This window comes from Anopheles marshallii, chromosome 2 (genome assembly GCF_943734725.1).
Source record: "Anopheles marshallii chromosome 2, idAnoMarsDA_429_01, whole genome shotgun sequence".
NCBI classification, from domain to species: domain Eukaryota; kingdom Metazoa; phylum Arthropoda; class Insecta; order Diptera; family Culicidae; genus Anopheles; species Anopheles marshallii.
The window spans coordinates 30,493,790-30,517,529 of NC_071326.1; the positions used below are offsets into that span (position 1 = coordinate 30,493,790).

General features: G+C 44.9%; 3 protein-coding genes across 3 annotated transcripts; all 3 read right to left on the reverse strand.

The window, feature by feature from the left end:
- Positions 1-1,279: 1,279 nt before the first annotated feature.
- On the reverse strand, positions 1,280-2,432 carry LOC128717842 (probable GH family 25 lysozyme 3). The gene is made up of 2 exons (XM_053811515.1): positions 2,420-2,432; positions 1,280-2,376 (listed from the first exon to the last, which is right to left on the reverse strand). Exons 1-2 carry the CDS (start codon positions 2,430-2,432, stop codon positions 1,280-1,282), a joined length of 1,110 nt encoding a protein of 369 aa, XP_053667490.1.
- On the reverse strand, positions 2,294-16,088 carry LOC128709489 (poly [ADP-ribose] polymerase tankyrase). The gene is made up of 11 exons (XM_053804494.1): positions 15,893-16,088; positions 5,932-6,714; positions 5,006-5,865; positions 4,694-4,913; positions 4,390-4,622; positions 4,045-4,314; positions 3,679-3,970; positions 3,178-3,335; positions 2,810-3,102; positions 2,572-2,728; positions 2,294-2,509 (listed from the first exon to the last, which is right to left on the reverse strand). The coding sequence occupies exons 1-11, from the start codon at positions 16,086-16,088 to the stop codon at positions 2,432-2,434; spliced, it is 3,540 nt and encodes a 1,179-aa protein (XP_053660469.1). The 3' UTR covers positions 2,294-2,431.
- Positions 16,089-19,815: 3,727 nt separating this feature from the next.
- On the reverse strand, positions 19,816-21,901 carry LOC128709490 (protein disconnected-like). The gene is made up of 3 exons (XM_053804495.1): positions 20,422-21,901; positions 20,166-20,344; positions 19,816-20,106 (listed from the first exon to the last, which is right to left on the reverse strand). The coding sequence occupies exons 1-3, from the start codon at positions 21,890-21,892 to the stop codon at positions 19,816-19,818; spliced, it is 1,941 nt and encodes a 646-aa protein (XP_053660470.1). The 5' UTR covers positions 21,893-21,901.
- Between the last annotated feature and the right edge of the window lie 1,839 nt (positions 21,902-23,740).

Consider the following 23,740-nt stretch of genomic DNA (forward strand, 5'->3'; position numbering starts at 1 on the left):
GTGAAGCATTTTTTTAATTGTAAAAATGGATAAATAGAAATTAATTTGGTGTATTTATTCTTCACTAACTACAAAATACTGTGCAAACCAAACAATGAGTTGAATAAATGATACCTGAACTGTGCACCAACACGATGAAATACAAAATATTGGTTTCAACGTATCCTCCAGTTCTCAACAAACAGTTCGCTGAACAGAATGCCGGCCAGTTATAAGCAGTTATCAGTTATAACTAGTCAACTATTTTGACTAATAACAAAAAAAAATCTCGTTACTTATTAGTTCGGATAAAGACTTATCTACCGAAATGTTACATCAATGTTTCAAGCCAAGTACTGCCATGATTTGTTTGTCACTGGCTTTTAGTTGACGACAATCTTATGCGTGGAGCAATTTAATTCTTTCGTGTTTTACATACTTTATCAGTTTGTTCCCAGATGGGTTTCGATATTTCTGCATGGTTTTATTTATTACAGTAAAAAAAGTATGTTGTATAATGTGTCTGTTTCTGCACATCTCTCATTCCTCAGCACGTTTGAATCGTTTCCACAATTACACACTCACACACGTTAATCACGCTTAAATTCGAAAAATTAACCACATATGGTTCGTTTAATTTAGCTTCGTAATAATCCGTTTTTCGGTTGCCCAAACTCGTTTTGTTTTCGTTATCCTTATCGTACCAAAACAATACAAATACTCGCGTCGTTAGTGGCGGTTTACGTTTACGCATGTTAAACAAATTATAGCGGGGGAGTACACGCTGGAACGGGTGGCGAACGAACTGTACTGTTAAGTTAGATTATGGTTACTCGCACGATATGGCGCTTTGACATACTCCACCTTTTGGTCATTGTTTTAACGCCTTAAGTAACTGTTTCGTCTTTTACTGCTAAGCTTGCCTTGCAACAATAAGAAACGGTGGCGATGTTTAACGTTCAGTAACGTTGAATCCAACGAATGGGGATAAATATACGAATGAATGATTTAAAAAGCTTACTCATAGTTGATGAGGGATAGGCAGAGACATACACACCGATGCAGCGATCGTTAATATTGGCAGGATCATAAAACTGGTGATTAATAGTGTCCTTTATAATGCGAAGACACGATACATAATTATGGGGTACGGTATACTCTCTTCCGGTGCTTTGGCAGCAATTTCCAGGAGAGTACAATAAGCAATGGATAATATGTTGGATACTACATTAGCACAATAATCGTAAATCCATCGCCAAACAACAAGCCCGATCGCTTCCTTCACAAACCAACCTGCTGGTCACAATTTATACATAATATTGTGCCGTTCGTTCACCCGTCCTCCGATCGCTGATGTTTCGATCGTTGGCGAAGAATCTCCCGACGAGGTGGTAGCGACCACGAGTGAAGTCGTACCAGCTGCTGTACCGCCTGCAGATGAATTTGTAAGGATGTTACCGTTATTGTTTACCGCGCTATTGTTGTTGATATGATCGTGATCGGCCAGTGTAACTGCTTCTGCAAGCACCGACAGTGCGGACGAGTCGGACGATATTGAAGCGGAACGACTACCTACTGTCGATGGCAGTGTTACCGATACTGTTCCACCATTCGAACGACGTTCACGCTGCGGATGGTGGTAGCTCTTGATAGTGTACTCGTACACGTGGTTGTTGCTGAAACGAGATGAAGCCTGTCGACGCCCAGTCCTATCCTCACCCCACGCTCCTTCCGAAGTCGTATAGCGTACAGCAGTGCCTGCAAGCGGTTGCCTTGACGATGGACCCTGCTGTGAGCGACGGCTTCCAGTAGTTGCTGCGGCCGCCCGGAAACATTTAACTGCCGAGCAAATTAAACCACACCATCGCCAAGTTCCCTGTTGCGATGAAGAACCACCACCATCGCGACGATCTCTACTGCCGCCAAGCAGTGGGGGCAGTTGCTGTGTTGTGCCATTATTATTTCTACGATCACCCGGTCCAGCATGCCTACGGCGCTGTCTGCGCTGTTCATCCTCATCGAGCAAATCATCCGATAGACTACCTTCGCTGCTACCACCACAACCGCTATCGAGCGAGGACGAATTAAACGGTCCATGGTAGTCGTCATGCTCGTTGCTGTCGATTGCAACCGCCGGTGTGATGATAAGCAGCTGGCTAAACTTTTTCCCTGTGGAAACACGTACCGCCGTCGCCTTGGCCATCGTAGAGCGCGTTGTCGAACGGATGCGAGTAAAGTTAGATCCTACCGCACTAGCGTTACCATCATTCGTGCTGCCACCATTACTGCCACCACCACCATTTCCATTGCCACCAGTAAGTAATCCTCCCAATGTGCCATTGCTGATCGTTCCAGTAGTAGTACTGGTGCCACCTGTACCATTGCCACCGCTGACGACTGAAACGAGAATGTTGTTGTTTTGGCTAATGTTACTAGCGGCAGAAATCGTCCATCATCTTGCCGGCTCTTCGCCGTTAGTGCCGTCGTCAGGCTTTGCAATCTGGTACGTGATTAAATACTCCGGATATGCCTAGAACGATGAAAACGAGTTAAACCCGTGCATATATAACTACACCCAAGTTACAACTGTACCTGTTCGCCGCGATAAACGACATACTCGGGAAAATGCAATCCACCAGCCGAAGGTCGCCCAATCACGGAATGATGGCCGGGTGGTGCGTGCGCCATCTTCATAGCGCTGAACTGTAGGAAGGACTTTCCGAGCGCTACACGACACAACAACAATTGTCTGCAAACCAAGCAAAGCATGAATCGTGGACACGTTACTATCAATTAACGTCGAAATTCAAACGCAAGCGCCGAAACTTACCGATGGCACTGGTAGCAGGATTTATCTTTGTGCGTGGGACACCCAATGCCACCGCCAATACCGTACACGTATTGGTTCGATTTGGAGCTGTGCTCCGCAAAGTAAATACCGGCACCAAACATTCCCCCAATGTACGCGTGCCGCTCGTCGAAACCCTTCTGCACGATGGCATTGATGAATGGGGAACCGTGGAACAGCATCCGCTCACTTGCCTGGTGTCCGTTCTCTTCCGAAATTTCCTGCCGCCGATGGACGTACCGTTCCCACAGCTTACGGTTTTGCACTTTCTGTATCTGCGAGTGGATGGAAGATCGTTAGATGTGTATGTCGACAGAGCAGATGATTGACTCGCGTATACAACAACTTACCCGAACAATGTTATAACGATTGAAATAGCCACCTGAATGGCCGTTGTCTCGATGCTCCCGTATGGTGGCCTGCATTTCCTCTTCGACCGCAAGGAACTCCTTGTCGTCGGGAAGAAGATCCACCAGCAGTGTGCCTGGGTTCGGTGTAAGTCCAAGTCCTGGAACAGTTTGATCGCACATTAAACTTTAGAAGGTGGGGTTTTCGATTCCTGATTTATAATCAAGAATTGTATTAATGCTCAAAGTTTCGAGGAATAGATGAACAGGTCAAAACATTCTGCTTCTTTATCGGCACAACAACCTCAAGAGGTCTGCCATTTCTGACTTTCTTTTACTTTGTTTACCCGTAGCTGGATAGCCAGTTCTGCGTACGGGAGATTTATCCGGAAGGGATTTTGGAACGGTCCTGTCGTGTGAAGACTGGCGCCGCTATCAATACACCACCGCGTCGCCCCAAACAAAACAATAGAAGGAAAAATATAAATAAATTATCCGTTTTACCTGTCGTGGCACGAAGCGTTGCAATGCCCTTGAGTATTTTGTGCCGAAAACCGTACGCCGAAACACCGACCTGTTTCAAATCTTCGTGGCCCATCTCGGCCAGAATATCCATGGTAATCTGTTCACGCTCGAACAAATCTATCAAATGTTCCAGTTGTAAGCTAGTGAGGAACACCGAAACAGACGACTCAATCGACGGTACGGACGGCATCTTGTCATCGTGGTCCACCACAATACCATCTACGTTTGCTTCGGCACCCTGTGCCGGACTCAGGCAGCTACGTATCGGGAGCTGTAGAAGAGTTGTGTACGTTGTTATACATTTAGTACCGTATGCCGTGTTTGAAGGTCTTTCTCATTTCCTACCTGTGGTACAGGAACGGAGAGTGTCATGGAGGCACCCGTCGGTAGCGTTACAGTTTCGGTTGTCGGTGAGCAGCTAGTAGTTAGCAGTGTACCATTACCGGTCAGGATGCCTCCCTGTGAGGTGCCAGCAGAATTACTACCGGACGCACCGGTACCTTGCGAGGCGACCATCGCATCCTGTAGCAAACATTTTACGTCCTCGGCTGTGGCGAGATCAAGACTGGTTTGTCCTTCCTGATTCTTCATGAACGGATCAGCACCGTGTGCGAGCTGCATAAGGAGGAAACGTTTTAAAAGGAAGATATTTTTGGATTCGTTTACCACCAAGGCGCTACAATAACTTACGAGAAGTGAACACAGCTGGGTGCGGCCTTTTTGGGCGGCTTCATGAAGTGGAGTATAACCCCATTTGTCGGTAGCATTTACCACCGTGTTATGTTTAATAAGTAGTGCGGCAATATCAAGATGCCCGTAAGAAGATGCATTGTGCAGTGGAATCAATCCACCCTTATCTTGTGCATTCACATCGGCACCATGCTCCAGAAGATATTCCGCAACCTCAAGATTGTTGTATCCGGCTATTGAAAAGGAAAAAAAAACGTTAAAAACGCTCCTGAAACCGTTTGTCTTCCATGCACTCAAAACTTACCAGCCAAATGAAGCGGCGTCGAGTTACGTCCCTGCGCATCCCGACAGTTGATATTGTCTGACGAAACGAGTCGTTGAACGCGTGCCAAGTTCCCCTTTTTGGCCGCATCGAGTAGAGCCGCATTGCCACGCAACAAATCAGCCACATCCTGATCACCTTCGCGGACAAGATCGAGCGGTGTTGCACCGTCACGGTTCTTCTTTGTCACGTCAGCTCCGTGCTACAAATGACAAAAAAAAAACACATTAGCAATTCGTTTCCGACGACAAGGGATCTTTCTCGCTACATTAAACAAAACGCCAAACAACGTACCTTGATCAGTAACTTGACAATTTCATACTTTCCCTTGGCAGCCGCTTCATGGAGCGGTGTGAATTTCCACAGATCGGCCACGTTAACATTGGCGCCGTGCTTTACGAGCAGCTCCGTTACCTCGTAATGCCCATACGAGCACGCGTTATGCAACGGCACCAAACCACCCTTGTCCGATGCATGAACCTCTGCACCGTGCTCGAGTAGGAATTCAACCACCGGTACCCGGTTAAACCCAGCGGCAAAGTGTAGCGGTGTTGAGTGACGTCCATCCAAATCACGACAGTTCACCGTCATCGGCGAGGATAGTACGATGCGACGGACCGTATCGAGATCGCCCGCCTTAGCCGCTTCCAGCAGCTGGCACTCGAGATCCACCGTATCCGATGGAGGATCTTGCAGGATCTTCAACACGTTCTCTGTAGCCAGTTGGGCAGCCGTATAGCCTTGCAGCGATACGATACCGGTATCGATGCCATATGACAGCATCAACCGACAGGCCTGGATGTTATCTTCGCGAGCGCACCGATGAAGTGCGGTCTGGCCAAGACCATCCAGTGCATCAACCTTGGCACCGTGTCGTAGCAACACATCCATCAGCTCGAAGTGTGAATTATCCGCCGCGATATGCAGCGGCGTAAGGAAGTCTTTGTTTTTCTCGTTCAGCAGGGCGCCCTTGCGAATCAACACTTCCAGCACCTGCTTGCGCTTCGGGTATACCGACTGGGCAACGGCGTGCACAGGCGTATCGCCCGAATACGGATGCACAAAGTTAACCGTTTCCGTGGTCAGATTTTTCTTCAACCGTTGAATATCTGCCTGGCGGCATGCCTCGAGCACGCAGTGTCCCTTGTATTCATCTAAAAAGAAATGTCATGAGGAATTAGTTTCTTATAAAAAAGGGAAAGTTACAGCGACAGACTTACAGGCAATCTTCTCCTGCAGCTCTCGCGTCGGTGCCGAATCGATCGCCGACTTGTTATGGCAGTTTAGCAGCGTAGGGACGGCACCCTCGCTCAACAGCAAGCTGCACACCTCGACCCGGCTCTTCGACGCGGCTTCGTGGAGCGGTGTGAACGCCCACAGATCGCTTGCATTCACGTTACCACCGTGCTTAATCAGCAGTTCGGTCACTTCGAAATGACCATAGGAACAGGCATTATGTAGCGGCACCAAGCCACCCTTATCCTTCGCATGTACGTCCGCACCATGCTGGAGCAGTATTTGCACCACCCGGATCCGGTTGTAGCCCGCGGCTAAATGCAGTGGCGTCGATTTGCGGCCATCACTCGCGTGGCAGTTCACGTTCAGCGGTGTGAGCAGCTCCAGCAAACGTTCCTCCGAGCCGGAACGGGCCGCTTCAAGCAGTTCGTCTTTGCGGTACTCGCCGGTCAAGACGGGACGCGTACAGGGATCGGCCAGATCGAGCGGGATCTTGTTCTCCGAATTGCGAATGCTTGGATCGGCACCGTGCTGCAGTAGCGCGATGCAAACATCAATTTTGCCCTTGCTAGCGGCCTCGTGCAACGGTGTATAGTTCCAGTTGTCGCGCGTGTTCGGATTGGCGCCCGCTTCCAACAGCAGGCGAACAACGTCCGCATGCCCAAACGAACAGGCGTTGTGAAGAGGATGCAGACCACCATCGTCTCGCGCTTGTATGGAAGCGCCATTAGCAAGCAAAAACTCGAACACATCTCGTCGACCGTAACCTGCAATGAAGAAAAAGCCAAAGGAAGAGTTTTAGCAAACGGATAAACGATGTGAATGGACGGAACTTTAGTCGGTTGGCCCAATTAGCAGGCAAACAGTCAAATCAGGTACCAAATGGGGCATTTTCAAATCAAATGATCGCAATATTATCCAATCTAATCTCTAGGTCAGACGATCGAGGGACAATATCGTATAAAACTAACAATGGAGCAACTTTTTGATCTACGTTCCTATTTTTCTACAATTTTCGTCTTCGTTTTAAGGCAATTCAATGCTGGGAATTGACCTACTCACATTAAAATTTGCACTCTCAACTCTAGAGGGTCTAGAACTTAAGACCTAAGTGATTGTGCCAGTCCGAGCTGAACATTTTAATAAGCTATAAATACTTCGCACCCGTACACCCAACCATAACTGCAACGTCCCATTTCTTGACCCAATTTTTTTGATTTTTATTTTTTTTTGGTTCGGTTCAAACAAAAGCCCAACCATTCGGCGATGGTTTTGCGACGAAACCGGAAGCCGACCACTTGCCATTATGCGGCACACGACGGTTTGGGGCACGTTCGATTTCACGGTCCGTTTCGTTCACGTTCACGCTTTAAACCCCGACTGCTGTTGCTGCTGCAGCTCTGCCTGCAGTCGATGATTTATTACGGTCAATTTCACCTGCTGTCGCTACTGCCTTAGTAGGGGCCACTCTCGGGGCAGTTACACAGAATTATTACACAGAACGAAACATATAATATCGTACACCAACCCCCGGGTGTGCGCGGGCTACCCTACATGCCCCACCAGTGCGTACCGATGCACAAGACAAAAGTGAACAAAACCACACACACTGCGGATTGCAAAAGCTGAAACGGCCTCCTTGGGGAGGGTTGGTATCAAAAGGTGGCAATCATTACACGCGGCTGACGTAGCGGCCACAAGAGCATAAGCTTACGTAAGGCACCCCGAGCAGCAACCGACAAAGCAGTGTCCGTTTCGAGACGTGCGGGGCGGCGAGGAGCGCTCTTGATGGAGGATCTTTTTTTTCTTCTGTGCCATAAAAAAAAACTGACACTTTTCATAGCATTTTATAACGTCTGAAGGCTTTGGGCGCGCTGTTCATAATGGGATTTCGGTTCGGTTAGCGAAATTTGTAATGCTGCCCCGTTTATCGCAGCATTGGCCCGAGTTCCTCCCACTTCGCGTGTCTTCGACTTGGTGGATGAGTCGCGGTCATATTTACACCAACCAACCATCTGAATGTAATCTTCATCGCACAAAAAGCTACCCTCCCTTTTGGTTGGCAATACGCTGTTAAATTATGTGTTATCTGAACGTTCCATGTGTTTTCCATACCTTAAAATGCTATAGCCGAGAGACAGGGTGCTGTGACTTCTCTTTGCATTATAACTACTACAGAAATAACCACAAAACCCGAAAGCTCCACGGGATAAACGTGACTTCCTCCCCAGAGAGATCCACACAATTCGGAGGCCTATAAATAGCAAACGCTTTTTTCTACCAACCAACGTACCAACGGCCAACTGTAGAAAATACCACCATGAAGGTCACACACGACTAGAAAGATGTACACAACCCGTATGGCTTGCTACACTTTTCCAGCATCATAACGAATGTAGTCGACGATGGAGTCGGTGGACGGTGGAATGGCCGGTGGCTGCCTGCATTGCAAGGTCATGCAAGGCTACAGCTCATTTGGCAAAGGTCCAATGCAATGAGGAAATGAAGATAGGATTGTGTGTACATTTATCCGTGCGCATATATGACTACTTAGCAATAGTGAACTCCATCGCCAGCAAAAGCATGTAACGGACGGTGAAACATTCTGTGGTGAAGTATAAGATGCTCAGTAAACATCGGATGATACAGAGATACAAGATGCTCAGCATAACTGACAGGAATCCCCATGGCAACGGTGTCCCTTTGTGCATAAATGTCATCCAATGCGACCAAAGAGGCGAATATAAGGATCTCTCAACAAAATGTCGCTGTGTCCGTGTGTACAGATCTGTGCAGCATTCAATAGCAATGAGGAAGGACTCTTTCATAAAGGTTGTCATTTTACAATTAATCTCCAAAACGTTCGTTAAGCGTAAGAACATCCCGAGTTACCAACCTAATTGCAAACATGGCTAGCGTCTCTTCCATTGCATTAGAGGTGATTCATACCACTAACGCCACCACAACCACCTACAACTACATCGGCAGTTCGTTGCGGTTGATACAGTTGCATGTAATTGTAACGGTGTGGGGAGAAAGAGAGAGAAGTAGAAAAAACACTCCTCAACCCTCCGTCGTTGGTTGCAAATCTGGTTGAATGTTTCTTCTTCTTCGTCATCGTCCGCACGCTGTTAACTCAAAACCACGGTCTCGCACGTTCGCCGGTGCCTACCGTGCGAGAAACCAGGTCACGGCACACCATGGCCGAAGTTGTTTGACGTCTTTTGCGTAAAAAAAACAGCACACCTAAGCTGGCTGGCTGACTGGGCTGCGCCTGGTGTAACAATTTGTTTTGGGAGGGTGATTTTGTAAAACGGCTTTGATCGGGCGGCTCTTCTCTCTGCGTGAATATAGTCGTCTGCACAGCAGTGGTCGTTACCTTCGTTATGTGTCTTACCAACGCAACGTCCACTATGGGTGGACGCGGAGCGCAACGCGTGTTTTCCTATTCGGTTGACTCCTGCATCCATTAACGTTACTTTGTTGCTTGTTGCAGATTATATGCATGTTGCATGTTGTTTTTCTTTTTTTGACAAGAGTTAATGCATAAACGAGTTTTTTTACTTAATGTACCATTGCAGATTGGAAGAACTTGCACACCATATCCAAAGATTACTGTTAGCATTGCCAATTGCACGATCGATTATACGATCGTCAATAGTACATAAGAGCGACAGTTCAATTTCCTAATGCTATTTTTCAACAATGGAAGCTAACTGCTCAAATAGCCGAGTGGAGTAGTGCATGGCTCAACAAAACGTCCAACCTGAGTTCATATCTCGACATGAACTTGTCTTCGGATGAACTTGCTGCTGAGGATTTACTTCTTCAGATGATCCTTGTCACTTGAGAGGCAGTTATTTGGCAAGAATAGATAGAGAAAGAGAGAGGGTAAGATCAGAAGACACAAAAAGATCTACATTATACTTGATCTACTTGAAGGAATCACCAAGAAATCGTTTATTTTGAATTGCTGAACGGCCCTGGCTGGCCGTCCTCATGAAATTGCTGTTCTTTTGCGTATACATATATGTGATATATGATTCATATATGCGTATATGTGACGAGTACCTATCCATAGAACAGTCTTTTTTTAATAAAACAACAATAATCAACATATAGACAAGGACGCCTAATTGTCTAAATTATTTCCAGTCTGTCCATGTCAACATTGGCTATTACGAGACCTCATTACCCTGTTAGACCTTGTGTTTGGTCTAAGACGCAAAGAAATTGATCGATTTTACCAATTTCTCGAAGTTACCATAACAAACCCGCACATTCTAGCAGGCTGTCTTGGGAGACATGGATCTTTGAAATTCTGGCAACCTTGAGCATTGCATAGATTCAATATTGTATCGAAGTAACTCGTCCAATTCTGAAGACTCTCGTACCTGTACCATCAAAGTCTTCTTTCAAACAAATAAGGATGAAAGTCTCTATTAGCCATTCAACCAACAATATCAATGAAAACATATTGGTAAACATTGAAATTGGTAATAATACCATTTGCCTTTGTCAGACTTTCAGAGCTCAAATGCTTGCAGTGTTTTTTTCTCAAATTTGTAGCTTTGATAAATAGGGACAAATGCAATCAACTTTTACATCGCACATTTTGTTGCTTCTCGAAATTAACACTGCCTCCTTCGATGGGTTCCTGCGATTTTTCTTCATGGAGATGAGATTTTGATAGTGAAAGGTGTTCGGGGAAAAACAAACACGATACGGACAGTGAAAACACAAACAGCCTAGTATCCATGGTAATAGCATCGTTACCACCCACCAGTCCGACCAGCCTCCAGTCACTGCTAGCTGGAGCATCTCATTACTCTCAACGGAGAATAGTGGTTAGTTTTTATTGATGTGCTTTTATTTTCTTCTCTCTCCTCTTCCGCGCATATCTTTGTACAACATTGTGGCGGAAGCTTGAGAAACAGCAGACGGACAAAGCTCAAATACACAGGGAGCAATATTAACAGACACATGGAAAGCGCTTGAAGTGACTATTCCCAGCCCCCTTTCGAAATTGTTCATACATCAACAACAGCTGTTTGTAACCGCTCCCTTTCCATACACACACACCACTTGCTCCTTGCTTCCCCTAATAATAAGCGCAATACGGTGCTTGATTCCCCATGGGGGCATTGGGAAAATTGATTAACCTCACTGACCCCTTCACGCACACCTGGACTTTTGTAAAAGGAAGCTCTTAGCGTACCAGTAGTGGAAGACACGAACGAAACATCTCTTCGATTACAAAGCTTTCGAATGGGCGGAAAATGATCCCTGGAAGTATAGACAACTGGAACTAACCCCTTCTCGAACGGTCCATTTTTTGTGTTTTTTTTAACCATAGAAAGGGAACAACATCGGACCGGAGGAGATTGTTGCGAAGAAAATGCAGCAAATCTCCACCATCCATGGAGACCCTGGAGCCGACCGGCACACAAAAGCACGCCTGCAAGCAAATGTTCTTCCCGTGCGCACACACTTTCCCGTGTTTGAAGTTCAATCAACGAAAAACAAAATAAGGGAAGATGATCTTTGGAGTTTTTTTTTTTTACCCCTTTTCCTCTTTTCTGTTTTTGGGCAATGATCTGCTATTGCGATACGAAGCTGAAATAACATCGGCTTATCCCGGTTCAAACAGTTGCTTAGCGGAGAAGGTTTAGAAATGAGCAGTTATTCGGCCTCTGTTTGGACCATATGTTGCAGCCAAAATAGCAAAAAAAAAAAACGCACACTATAAAATACAGTTTCGCCAGAAGGCGTACGTTTCCGCCTTTGCAATGCATTTGGCATTGCAGGAAAAGTAAAGTGGAACATACCATGGACACGGAAACAAACTTTTCTTCCATCTTGCAGCTTGTCGTTTCGATCCGAAGCGAAATCGTCTAACATACTGTGGACATTTTCTTTCTCCATTCGCCAAAATACAACAGAAACCGATCAACTGCGCCGTCATCCTCTGCTAGATTTTAATTAGATTTTGCAAAAACAAAAAGTACCACGAAACCAGCAAATCGAATCTTCTGTCGGTGTTAAATGCGCACAAGCCGAAAGAAAAACTGCTCCGAACAAAGACATTAAAGCCCAAAACAGACAGAGGTGGGTGTTAATTGCTAATTCACAACGAAAACGAGCGGGAAAGTGTGTTTCGCTCGAATGGGACTTAAAACTCTGCACGTTGTACGAACAACAGGTCGCTTTCAGGCGCAACTCACTTTCGAGTGAAATTTGACAACCCACCGGGGAATGGTGTTTTGTGCGGGCAAAACAAACAAACCCCGCGGCGCCGCGGTGACATTGAGATGCTGATTTGTCATCACGCATAAAGGAACGATCGGGAAGCAGTTGAGGGCTGTATGCGCTGCTATCGTCTCGATCGGATTGGTCAGCGGCTGTGTGTTCTTATCGGTATCACATATGTTGCTGCCTGCAACTAAACGCGGAGATCGCACGATTGCTTATCGCGTAATGGGCCAGATAATAATTGATTACCAGGGTACGAGCTAGTGCGATACATTGAAGGTGCGGAAAAAAAACAGTTTCAGCATTTGGTTGTGATTGTTGTACTAAAAATAACACTTAATAATGGCGATCACTGTGGGCCATGATCTGCACATAAACAAATGTCAAATCCTGGTCATGGCACCAAAGTGGAGTCAGATCGTTCCATTGGTATTTTTAAATGCCTTTTTATTCTCGTACCTGTAACATCTGTAACGAATAGACAACCAACATACAGCTAGCAGGAACCGATAAGGTATAGGCAATTAACAAATTAGACCTAACAAACCACCGATAAAGATGATGATGCGCAATACGCAGACGATTACGATGATGTTGACTATGCCGAAGCATGTGTAAACTCTTCATTAAACATTTGTCGGATGCTTGGAATGGCCCAAAAGATGGCTGCGTGACGTGCTTTATGCTGCTATGGCGGTTGCGTGCGCACATACCCATGGTGCGCCGATCACGTGTACCGCATCCAGTGTCGTGGTTTCACAACACAATCATCGCGTCGGTGGATGATTCATGAAGTCATCAGAGTAGCGCACAACCTGTGATGCGTACCACCCCGTGTGTGTGAGTATGTGCAATTGGGCTCACTGTGTGCAAGCAATGAAGACAAAATACCTGCCGAACAAAAATTATCGATGCAAAAAAATCGATGGTTTCACAAAGCGAATGGCTAGCGGAGACGTGATTCATCCAAACCGTTTGGCAAGTTTTATATCCAGGAAAATTAACTAACTCTTCATACTTGTAATTTTGTACCATATATTTTGTGAAGACAGGAGGGCTGCTTGTATTTCGCATAAAATACAGCATCATAAAGCACCTTCAACAGCTCTCCAACAGTAAAAGAGTTACGCTTCTTAAGGCTACACATAGAATGGTGTAACAGTGGTATAGCCGAAGGTTATTTATAGCAATATGAAAATTAACTTCAATGGAAAATGATCGCCTCCAATGAAAACTTCACCTAACCTACGCTCTCATTTCCTTGGAAGGTTGTTACGAATGGGGAACAAATTCAGAAGGACATAGGTATAAAGCACGACGGACACAAAAAGTGATCGTATTGGTGTTGGATGTCGATTCTGATGCGTTCTTCGCGTTTCATTGCACGGTTTTGTCTGAGTGTGTAAATGGCTAGAGAAGCCGTATTTTTTGCCGAACCTGTTACAGATGATTGAGTTGAGCTAAAACCATACATGTTACAGATTCATTCAGATGAACGACAGTTCTAACCCTTCCATTCCTATAGCGACACCTGTATTTGCCTTTGTGTTTCTTGTATGCTAATTGTTCTGCACTGTCGGGACACACGCGCAGATCCATCAATCTGGAAGTGATCGCCTCAGGCAAACAGTTTCGATGCTACAATGCTACACAAAGAAACACAATAACCTCACCTCACCATGCAACAACTTTCTCCGATAGTCCTTTGCCATTGCCGTCACGTACCATCATTTGCAGCACTGAATCAACCACATACACACAAAAACAAACAACAGTTCAACCCCTAAAAGAGTGCCTTTGAGAGCTTCATGATGATAGCGGGGAAGACTTTCTCAACTGCACGCAAAAAATAATTAAAAAAGGTTAGCGATGTCACGTGCGGTGTTGACGACAGCCGCAAGAAAACGTACTGTTTCATGTAACAGTATGTACGGTCGTTTGTTTCTTGTGACATTTTATTGAGCGTAGAATTTAACAAAACAGGTACAAACGACATAAACGCATGAAACCAAAAGGATAGATCATGAGGTGAAAAAGTAAAGTTTCAAAATAGTCTATTCTCCGAAAATTACTTCTAGGGATAATGACACTAGAAACCTAACCTTTTCCTCGGCTCTCTGCCAAGTTATGGATCACAGAGCAACACTAGATCGCGTCTTTTGAGTCCAGGAGCATATTAAGCCTATTAATGTTTCGCTAGACTTAGCAGAAGCGTAATCGAATAATGCCATCTCTGAAGATGTTCCCGTCTTTTATTCTCCAAATAGGTTGCAACATCAGGTGATGGAAAATTAGTGACGCGTGGTTAGTCTCATATATTGGTTGCTTTTCCTTTAATGCTCGCCTCAAACAAATTTAGCTGTGTTCGTAGTATATGACATTCTGCAGATCCCACCAAATGTAGACCAAGGCTTTCCGAGAGTGAATGTTTTGATATCGATTGAGCTTGCTGACTGGGTTTGGAATTTGTTTGGGGTTATCCTTAATTATAACTTCCAAACATAAATGATGGCAAGAAGTATTTTCTCGTGGATGTGAATGAGACGGTGGGACCTGGATAGAAGTTACTTACTACGAGCAGGGGATTCGATAAGTGGTCTACAGTATATCAATTCTATATCAAAAAGATCCTAGATCAACCCAACGTTTTTAAGTTCGGCGGAAAGCGATTCCAAATCGACTGTTTGTGATCCCAAATCAACGGAGATCCGATCCCGACTGGTCTGGTTTTCAACTTAAATTAAAATTGATTTTACAACCGGATTAAGGTGAAATTAGTCCAAAATAAGGTAAAATTTAAAGTTATCTCCAAACAGAATATTTAACTAATTTTGGTTTCAAAGGTATAACATATCCATTGACAACTTATTTCCTACATGTTCCACCAGTTATGCGTTTATTAATGCAGTTAATTATGCATTTTTCCATCGAGAAGCACGATGAGATTTTGAGTGCATAATCCTGCACAGTGCAACACAGCAAAATAGCAAAAGAGATACCCTCCCTCACGATGACCTTGTTCTATTATCCTTTTGGAAAAGAAAATTAGAAACACGACTTACAAAAGACACTCAAGCAATGTACCCTGAACTGTGGTAAATGTGTTGCATTTCTTTTAAGGCTGACCCCAACCGTACCTAATCTACCACGGTGAGTGATAAACGGCCTTTTTGTGCCTTCCATGACAGTCAGCCCTACTGACTGCATTCACATGTGTCGCATCCGTTATCAACGTTACGAAGGACATCAATAATGATGCCCTTGCATCTGCTGGTTCCATCAACCCCGTAGAGAAAATCTCTGACGATAGTAATGACAACGGTTTTGTGCAGTCTCGGATGGGACGGAAGCAAAAGCGCAGTGGCGCAAGATTTCCCCATCACGCTTCATCGTGATCTAGGAACGAGGAAGATGACATCCCGTTCTACTTCGCTGAAGGATGCAACAAACAAAAACGAACATTCGTGCAGTGTGGTGGTTGGATGAAGTGGTCCAATTTGTGACTCACTCCACACTTCATCTTGATCGCTTCTTTGCAATAGCCCAGCTAATCCTCCCACAGCATTGCAATAATATAGCAAAGCAACCTTAGCAAAGTGTTTGCTGCGATACGTTGCCATACGGTGCTTTTCTTTTCTGCTTCCCTATTGCGCTGTACCCATAGCTTCTCCCTTACGAGCTACCACTACTTACCGGCAGCAAAGTGCAAAGGGGTTGACTTCCTTCCGGCCGTATCGCGTGCATTCACTGTCTGCGGCGTGATCAGCTTCTTTACCTTCGCCAGATCGCCGGTCTTGCACGCCTCGAACAGCTCCCGCAGCGGATCGTTGGCCATGGCGGCCGCCTCGAGGTTTACCGATAGCATCGAGCGGCTACGGTTGGCCGACATTTCCCTCAGCCCAATCTCGGACGCATCCAGCTTCGGTTGGCGTTTCCGGTGTCGGTTTTTTTTTCTGTAGCACCACAACTACCACCACTGCTCCCTTGCCTGTGTCACCTTCTCCTCACGGGGACACACGGTGTTGTTTGTTTTGCGTGCGCCTGGCGTTGATTGTGACTAGAGGCGCGGTATCAGCCAGTTTATCACGCTGACCCGTTGGAGTACACTAATATACATGCACACACTCACACTGAACTATTCTAATTCGTAATATACACACTTTGTGTGCTTGTAATCTATGATGACATCAGATAATAAAAAAGATAATTAAATATCACATCAATATCAACTTCATTTTCTTAGGTAGAAATATGATATTGATACGTTCAATGAAACTGATGATTTGCCATTTGGTTTGGACACCATTATGTGAAGAAATCACATTGCCACATAATATATTACGGTACCAAAACACTTTACTCCGATGTTGGAAAGAGAATAAAACGGTAACTGCAACTTCTTCCGATGGCTTGACTTTCCTTACTGGCACTGTGATGTGTGAGTTGACTGTGGTGCAAATGCAACGCACTAAGCAAATGCATTACTAAATGATTACCAGTGGGCGAATGACGAGCATAGAGTTGTGCTGCAGTCAGTGCTATTCCAGTTGGTGTTTTCCGCTACTCTTTCGCTACTTTTACGACTTTCATCCGCGGATGAAGGACTGTTTATAAATAACAATTATGAGTTTCCACCGAATGAAATGAAGTTGCAGGAAGGCGTATTCTTACATAGGTGTGTCCATAGTCTCGACTGAACGATTTTTTTTTGTCAGAAACAAATTTCATCAAGTTTGATCTGTAAGGAAAACAACCATCCAACGCCCCAACAACTATTCCACATCCGTGCTCAACACTGGGCTGTGAAAACAAAACGGGCAGCAACACCCAACATCTGCTGGTTTCTGCGTTGTTGCTGTGGGTTGTTTTTCGCGGCTGCTCACCGATGTGGTAGTAGGCCATAGCCGAGTCGAGTCGAGAGCGACACTGCAAGTGACAGCTTCTTTCTCCCTTCTCCCTGTTGGAAAAGTTCCCTTTTTTCTGTTGCGGCCTACTTTGCAACCCACTACCAACGCAGAGGAGCATAGCAACATGCTGTGATTCTGGGTGCATCGCAAAACACTGCATCAACATTACCACCGGAAGCAAAGAAAGTAGGTATTCCGTGGGTAAACGGTGATTCTGGAAATCTAAATGTGTTCGCTAGTTGCAGTGTTACTCTAGAGAGTGTTAGCGATAGAACGAGAGAGAGAAAAATGGTAGGAATGGCATCGCAAAAATAGGAAAACTGGCCGAAATGCTGGCGAACAATTTGGTCGACCGCAAAAAACAATAAAATTGTTCACGTTCCGTTTTACCGAAACGTCATCGCAAGCAAAAGTTAACTCAGGCTTCATTTGCAAAGAGTTGTTCCTGAAGGGCAGCTATTGGGGGAAATAATTAGAGAAGGGATGTTTTCCCATACACACACACAACAGTACATATAGCCCCCACACGCACGATATGAGCAATTAAAAACCCACAGCGGTCATATCACAAATACACGATGTAAGCCCACTACGGTCGAAGGACAAGTACGAATACGGTGGAGCATTCGAAGGGCCCCCTGAGAACTTTCCCTTCGCCATTTCAAGAACGTTCACTTGGTTTTAGCGAAAGACACAACACAACCACCATTGGCCACACACAACATCAACAACTAAATGCAATTTTCATCCATTCTCCATTAGCAAACTGAAGACTGTAATATTTTTCACTGGTCTTTATTCACAATTTGCTCACGACACAACCCCGACTGGAAAAAAACTGTTTTCTAAAAGCACTAATACAGATACTGGGAAAATCTAATCATTTTTCACTTCAATTTTTGGCAAAGGGTGGAGGAGATGATTTTTTTGTTCCTCTTTTGTGCACAAAGCTAGCACCACGCACTATTCTTGATCGCACGGTTTTAGAGCTAGGAAGTTTGAGGCAAATCAGTTGGGAAACTTTTCACTACGGTAAGGGTTGCAATTTCCACACGACCGTTCCCGTTTTCCTTCACTTTTCGTTACCATTAGCTTTTTTCCCGTCTCGCGAAGTGAATCGACCAACGCCACGAAATTCTTTGCAGTGCGGAGCGAAAACAAACACGTCCGACGTTTTTCTTTTCTTTTTCATTTATGCTGCTTGACAGCTGACAGCTAGGTGACGTTTGCGACGATAGCGCCTTGGCGGACGCTAGCAGAAGCATACCCACTGGCTGTTCAACACGAAATCACCCAAGAAACAAATGATAAAACACAGCACTTAAATTGGAACTAGATAACGCTGATAGCAATCAAATCGTTCAGAACCTCTTTTTAATCAAGTAAAGCAAGAAGTGAAATAAAATATGTTTCACGTGCTTTATAAATCCGACTCTAGGTGTGTAGCGGTATTTAGTTAAAATGCTGTCAGATGATCACACAGCTTGAATAGATAGCATCAGTTGATGGCCAAACTAAGAAAAGAGAGAACTACGGTAGTCCTTCGCTTTATTGCGACAGGTGCTATATTATCGCGTATTAAATTTAGGAACATGTTTAATAATTGGCCTCCGTTTGAAATGTATCTTGTCTGTCACAAAAAAAGTTGATCGAACCCAAGCCAGGAGCGTAAAGGAAAAAAGGGTGATGGTAGTAGATTGAAAGTCTGCAATGGTTACGAGATACGAGACTAGGAAGAGGGAGTAAGCGAAAATGACTGAATCAAGGACACATTTTGGATTCTGGTTGAAGTTTTTTCGGCTTTCCTAGCTTCTTCATCTTGAATTTTCAGGTTATACTTTTCATATTTTCTGGAACTGAACTTTAGCTGATCCTTCAACGAACGTCTTCCTTTGGTATCGCATTAGCTGGATAGTCAGTCCTGCGTACGGGGAATTGGTCCGGTCCGTTCGTGTGCAGACCGGTGCTACTGCCATCAAGTCACCGGGCCGTCCCAGGCTGCCCGCGACCAGTATAATAGGAAATGTAAATTGGTTATGCCAAATTACTATATTGATAATAACGATTACTTGCACTTATATTATGAATATAAGCATTCAAGTTGACATTCAAATTCATTTCAGTTGATTGTTTGGTGGATCATTTTTGTTGGTAATATACTAGTGAATATATGTAATTCCAATCGGTACTATCTTGTTGTTGGTGTAATGATCCTTAAAATCATGATTACTATTTCTGATATTTCTGGTCTAAAAGATGTAAATTGACCATGTAATCAGATGGTTTACCCTCGCTACGGAGATACGGCCAGGCAGAGACTTCGTACTAGATCTTCATAACGGCTAAGTCCGTGCTATGTATTCTGCAAAGAATATTTTCCAAATAAATCCATTATCATAATCTTGTATCGCTTTCAGTCACTAATCAAGGGTATTTATTGGTACGTAAACTATTTACATACAATTTACAACAATGGTACGTACTTTGCCCACACTACCCGTCCGTATTCGTATATGTGATATTTACACGGGTTCAACACTGTTACTTAACCACTACAAAGCTCGTCCTATAATCTTAGGAACTACCATGAAGTTGCGTACAGTTAATGTGCATTTTAACTAACTCTCCCTGTATGATGTGTTGCAGTCCGCTGGACACAACAGTGTATTGTTGACGCGTTGGACTATTGCCGGTTTTTGCCATTTTCGTCTAATCGTCTCCATCACTGATACTGCGCGCTTCCATCGAATCGGTACATATCGTTAGCTCGGGAGAATCGATCGTATTCAGTATGCGACCACCACTCATTCCACTTTGCTGCAGCTGTTGCTGAAGTTGTTGCTGCGGTTGTTGCTGTGCGTGATGGGGCTGCCCATCGCCCGCAGGAATAGGAACTCCACTAGCTATCTGTCGCTGGCGTATCAACGCTAACCGCTGCTGCGTTATTTCCAGATGATGTTTGCGCCATTTGATTCGCCGGTTCTGGAACCATACCTTAACCTGTGGAGATGGAAACACGATTATTGTCCTGTCGTTCTTGCACGCCTGCGGTATGCAACCTGTGCCTCCGTTAGCTGGAGCGTGTGAGCTAGGTATAGACGTTCCGGGCCCACCATGTACTGTTGACGTTCGAACTCAGCCTCAAGACGTTCCAGCTGCTCGGGCGTAAATATCGTACGTACACGTTTACTTTTGAGTGATGCCGCCGATGAGGACAATGCTGTTTTCTTACCTAATTCTATACACAAAAGCAAAAGAGAAGCAACCTTTTAACATGGATCGAGACGACACCTACTGACCGTACCTTTCACATACCTTTAAACTTTTCCCTATTATGGTTCTGTCCATGGTGCGCATGTGGTCCAAGCGACATATGATGTCCCGCGGCAATTTGTTGTTGGTGTGCTGCTGCATGTTGCTGAAGCTGCTGTTGCGACGGCTGCTGTTGATGTTGGGCTACCTGCTGTTGCTGACTCTGGTGGTGATGGAAGTGATGATGAGCAGCAAAGTGTGGACTGACCTGATGATGCAGCGGATGATGTTGGTGATGATGATGGTGTTGATGCGGATGATGACCTTGCAGATGCGGTTGTTGATGTACTGCTGGGTGCCCACTGCCGGCACCTCCACCGGATGGATGAAAACCGGCAAAACTACCACCAACAGCACCATGCAATGCGGGTAGTTGATGAAGGTTTTGCAGTGCGGTTAATGGACCGTTTCCTGCAACGCTGCCCGGTGGTTGCTGGGCACCGTAACCGAGTGGTCCGCCACATGTATCCACGCTGTCCACACTATCGGCACGGTCGCGTTTCTCCATGCCGGCAGCTGCCGCCGCCATTACGAGCGGCAAACGTCCCATTGCAGCAGCTGCTACGGCCGCTGCAGCAACGCGTTGCTGCTGTTGGAATCCAGCACCGGTGGAAAGGTTCATTACACCGTCATTGTACTCACTGGCAACTGCTGCTGCAGCTGCCGCCGCCTCATCCTGTTTCTTCCGCAACCCCAAAATGGCCGCGATCGTAAATGATTTCCCCACGAAGCTGTCCGTATCGAGCACGGCTGTGGCGGATTCGTTGCAAGGGCTTGCACATGCCCTACGGTCCGTTGGATCCATTTCCTGAGATTCTTTGCGTGTACTCTTGACATCGATAACGATTTCCTCGTCTTCGTTATCTTCCTGCTCACTGACAGACGGCCTCCTCTTTAGCGTATCCGATTCCGTCACGCTGTCCGTCGCATTTCGTTCGTTTCTAACACACTGAGACGTGTGGCCTTCAGTCGCACGTGGATCAGGATCGTCAACATCGATGTCGATATTGTTCTCCGACTCACTGCCACCTTCTACTTGACACATTTCCGCCGTTGAATCGAACGCCTCGTTCTTAAGCTCATGTGCCCCTAGTTCCCCAAGAAAGCTTTTATCATTGCTACTCTCATCCTGTTCCTCCTCCTCGTCCGTTCGGGAACCTTGGGAAGATCTGGCACGATGTCCCGCCCTGCTGAGACTATTTCGAGATCCCTCTGTGCGTCGTGGCTGATGATGACTGTTCTGAAGCGGTTGGTGAGATGCTGGAGCATTTACTACCGAATGCAAATGTTGCTGAGGGTCGACCACTCCCGGTCCTATTTGCTGATGAACATGATGACCGTGCCCATGCCCTAAGCTGTCGGTAGCCAGTGCCAGAGCTGCTGCAGCGGCCGCTGTTGCGTGTGATGTGTGAAGATTCAGGAAGTGTGTTAGTGGGTTTGCATGATGATACTTCGTCGGCTGATGATGTATCATTTTGAATACCTGCGAACGAAAAGTTCCAGAGTTTGAAGTTGAAATGCGTGACAAACTGTGGTATCGGATAGTTATAGACAGGGTTCACCGAAAGTTATGTACTACCTTCTCACTAAGCCACCACAGCAGATTGATCCCAATCCTCTGGTAATCTCTTTTGCAGTGACGGTATTAAACGCTTAATTAGCAAACTTGTGCTCAAACCATGAGGCTCCCATCAGGGTGAAAACCACACCACACACTCAGGTACGTCAACCACCAACAGGTTCTTGTCCCAAAACAAAAAAAATTGTAGCCAAAAAGTTTCTCCCGTGAACATCCCGTAGAAGATATAAGTGAACAAGAGAAGTGCTAATAACTACCACGAAAAAAGGAACATCAAAATGGTGTTTCTAATAAGTTCACCTTGTCAAGGATTAAGATTTATACTCCAGAAAGAGTTATAAAAGCGAATGGTGAAGTGAAGAATTATGAATTGTCATAGTTTGCTGAATTAGTTTTCCATCAGTAACTTCAAGACAGATTACGACTAGTCAGTGCGACTCATAAAGTAAATGTTAATCGGAAAATGTCGTGTAGTTAGTATTCATGATTTCGTTAAAACAATATGTATTTATAGAATTCACGATTATTAAAGCCCATTAAATGTTTTTCTTTGCAAAGTATTTAGATTTAAAAGTATGTGATCAAAACATAAAAACAAACTCCCAAATTTAACAGCATGTTTTTTCGAACTATTTAGCCGAACTATCGATAAATCGATTTGTGGTTAGCACTGGCTTATACCACAACTCAAATATCGTCTAAAACAGAACAAAGCTGAAAGCTTTGCAGAAATTTCTAATCGCCAATTTAAAAAATAAAACATGGTTATTTTCCAAACAAGGTAACTGATGGTGTATTGGTAGCGGCGCCGGTTTTCCCCCTATAGGAACGGTCCAAAATCCCATCCGGACCAATCGCAGGACTGGCTGTCCAGCTACGGGTAAATTAAGTAAAAAAAGGCAAGAAATGGCAGGCCTAGACCACTAGCAGTTATTGAGCTGGAAACAGGAAGAATAAGAAGAAGAAGAAGAAGAAGAAGAAGAAGAAGAAGAAGAAGAAGGGGAAGGTTTAAAAATGCCTTTGAATACTAATCTTTATATTGCGTTCAGCGAATGATCAAAATGTTTGGAATACAGCTTCATTATTTTGTGCTACAATGATTTAAAATTTTCAACACACATTCATGCTTCAGCTATGCAAAAACGCATATTTGAATTCAATGCTTTTCTTCTTGGTGTAACGAACTACACGGTTCATGCCTGCCATTCCTGGCTTGCTAGACTTTTTTGGTCAATCTTCGATTTTGCCTGGATCGTGTCGTGTAGTACATTCTAGAACGATGAATATTTTTATCAACAAAGTAAACATGATGGTACCGGTACCAAATTTCATATCAGACCGATCAAACTTGCGTTGAAATACAGGCAGGCGAAGATCTCCGAGGTTAATCGGGACAAGAATGTTGAGAAATTATTTTTACTAGTCCAAATAATTATGGACACTAACAAATTCCATAATACCAATAATTCCAGTAGATGCCGCTAACGTCGGGGAGAAGAACTATCTCAGTTACCGCGTGGAGTAAGTGTAAAAAATTGGTTTTAGTTTCTTTTCTTAACGTTTCAATTCTTAAACCAAATCTGTCCATGCTGAATCAACGGTATGCTTCTGTTGCGCATGAAGCCCCGACAGAACGAACCTACCATTACCATTCAGTTCGCTTCCTAATAGTTATTTTGATTGCAGATTGTGGTTTACAGCGGAAAAGGTTAATGCATTTGCATAAATATGCCCTACCAGTCG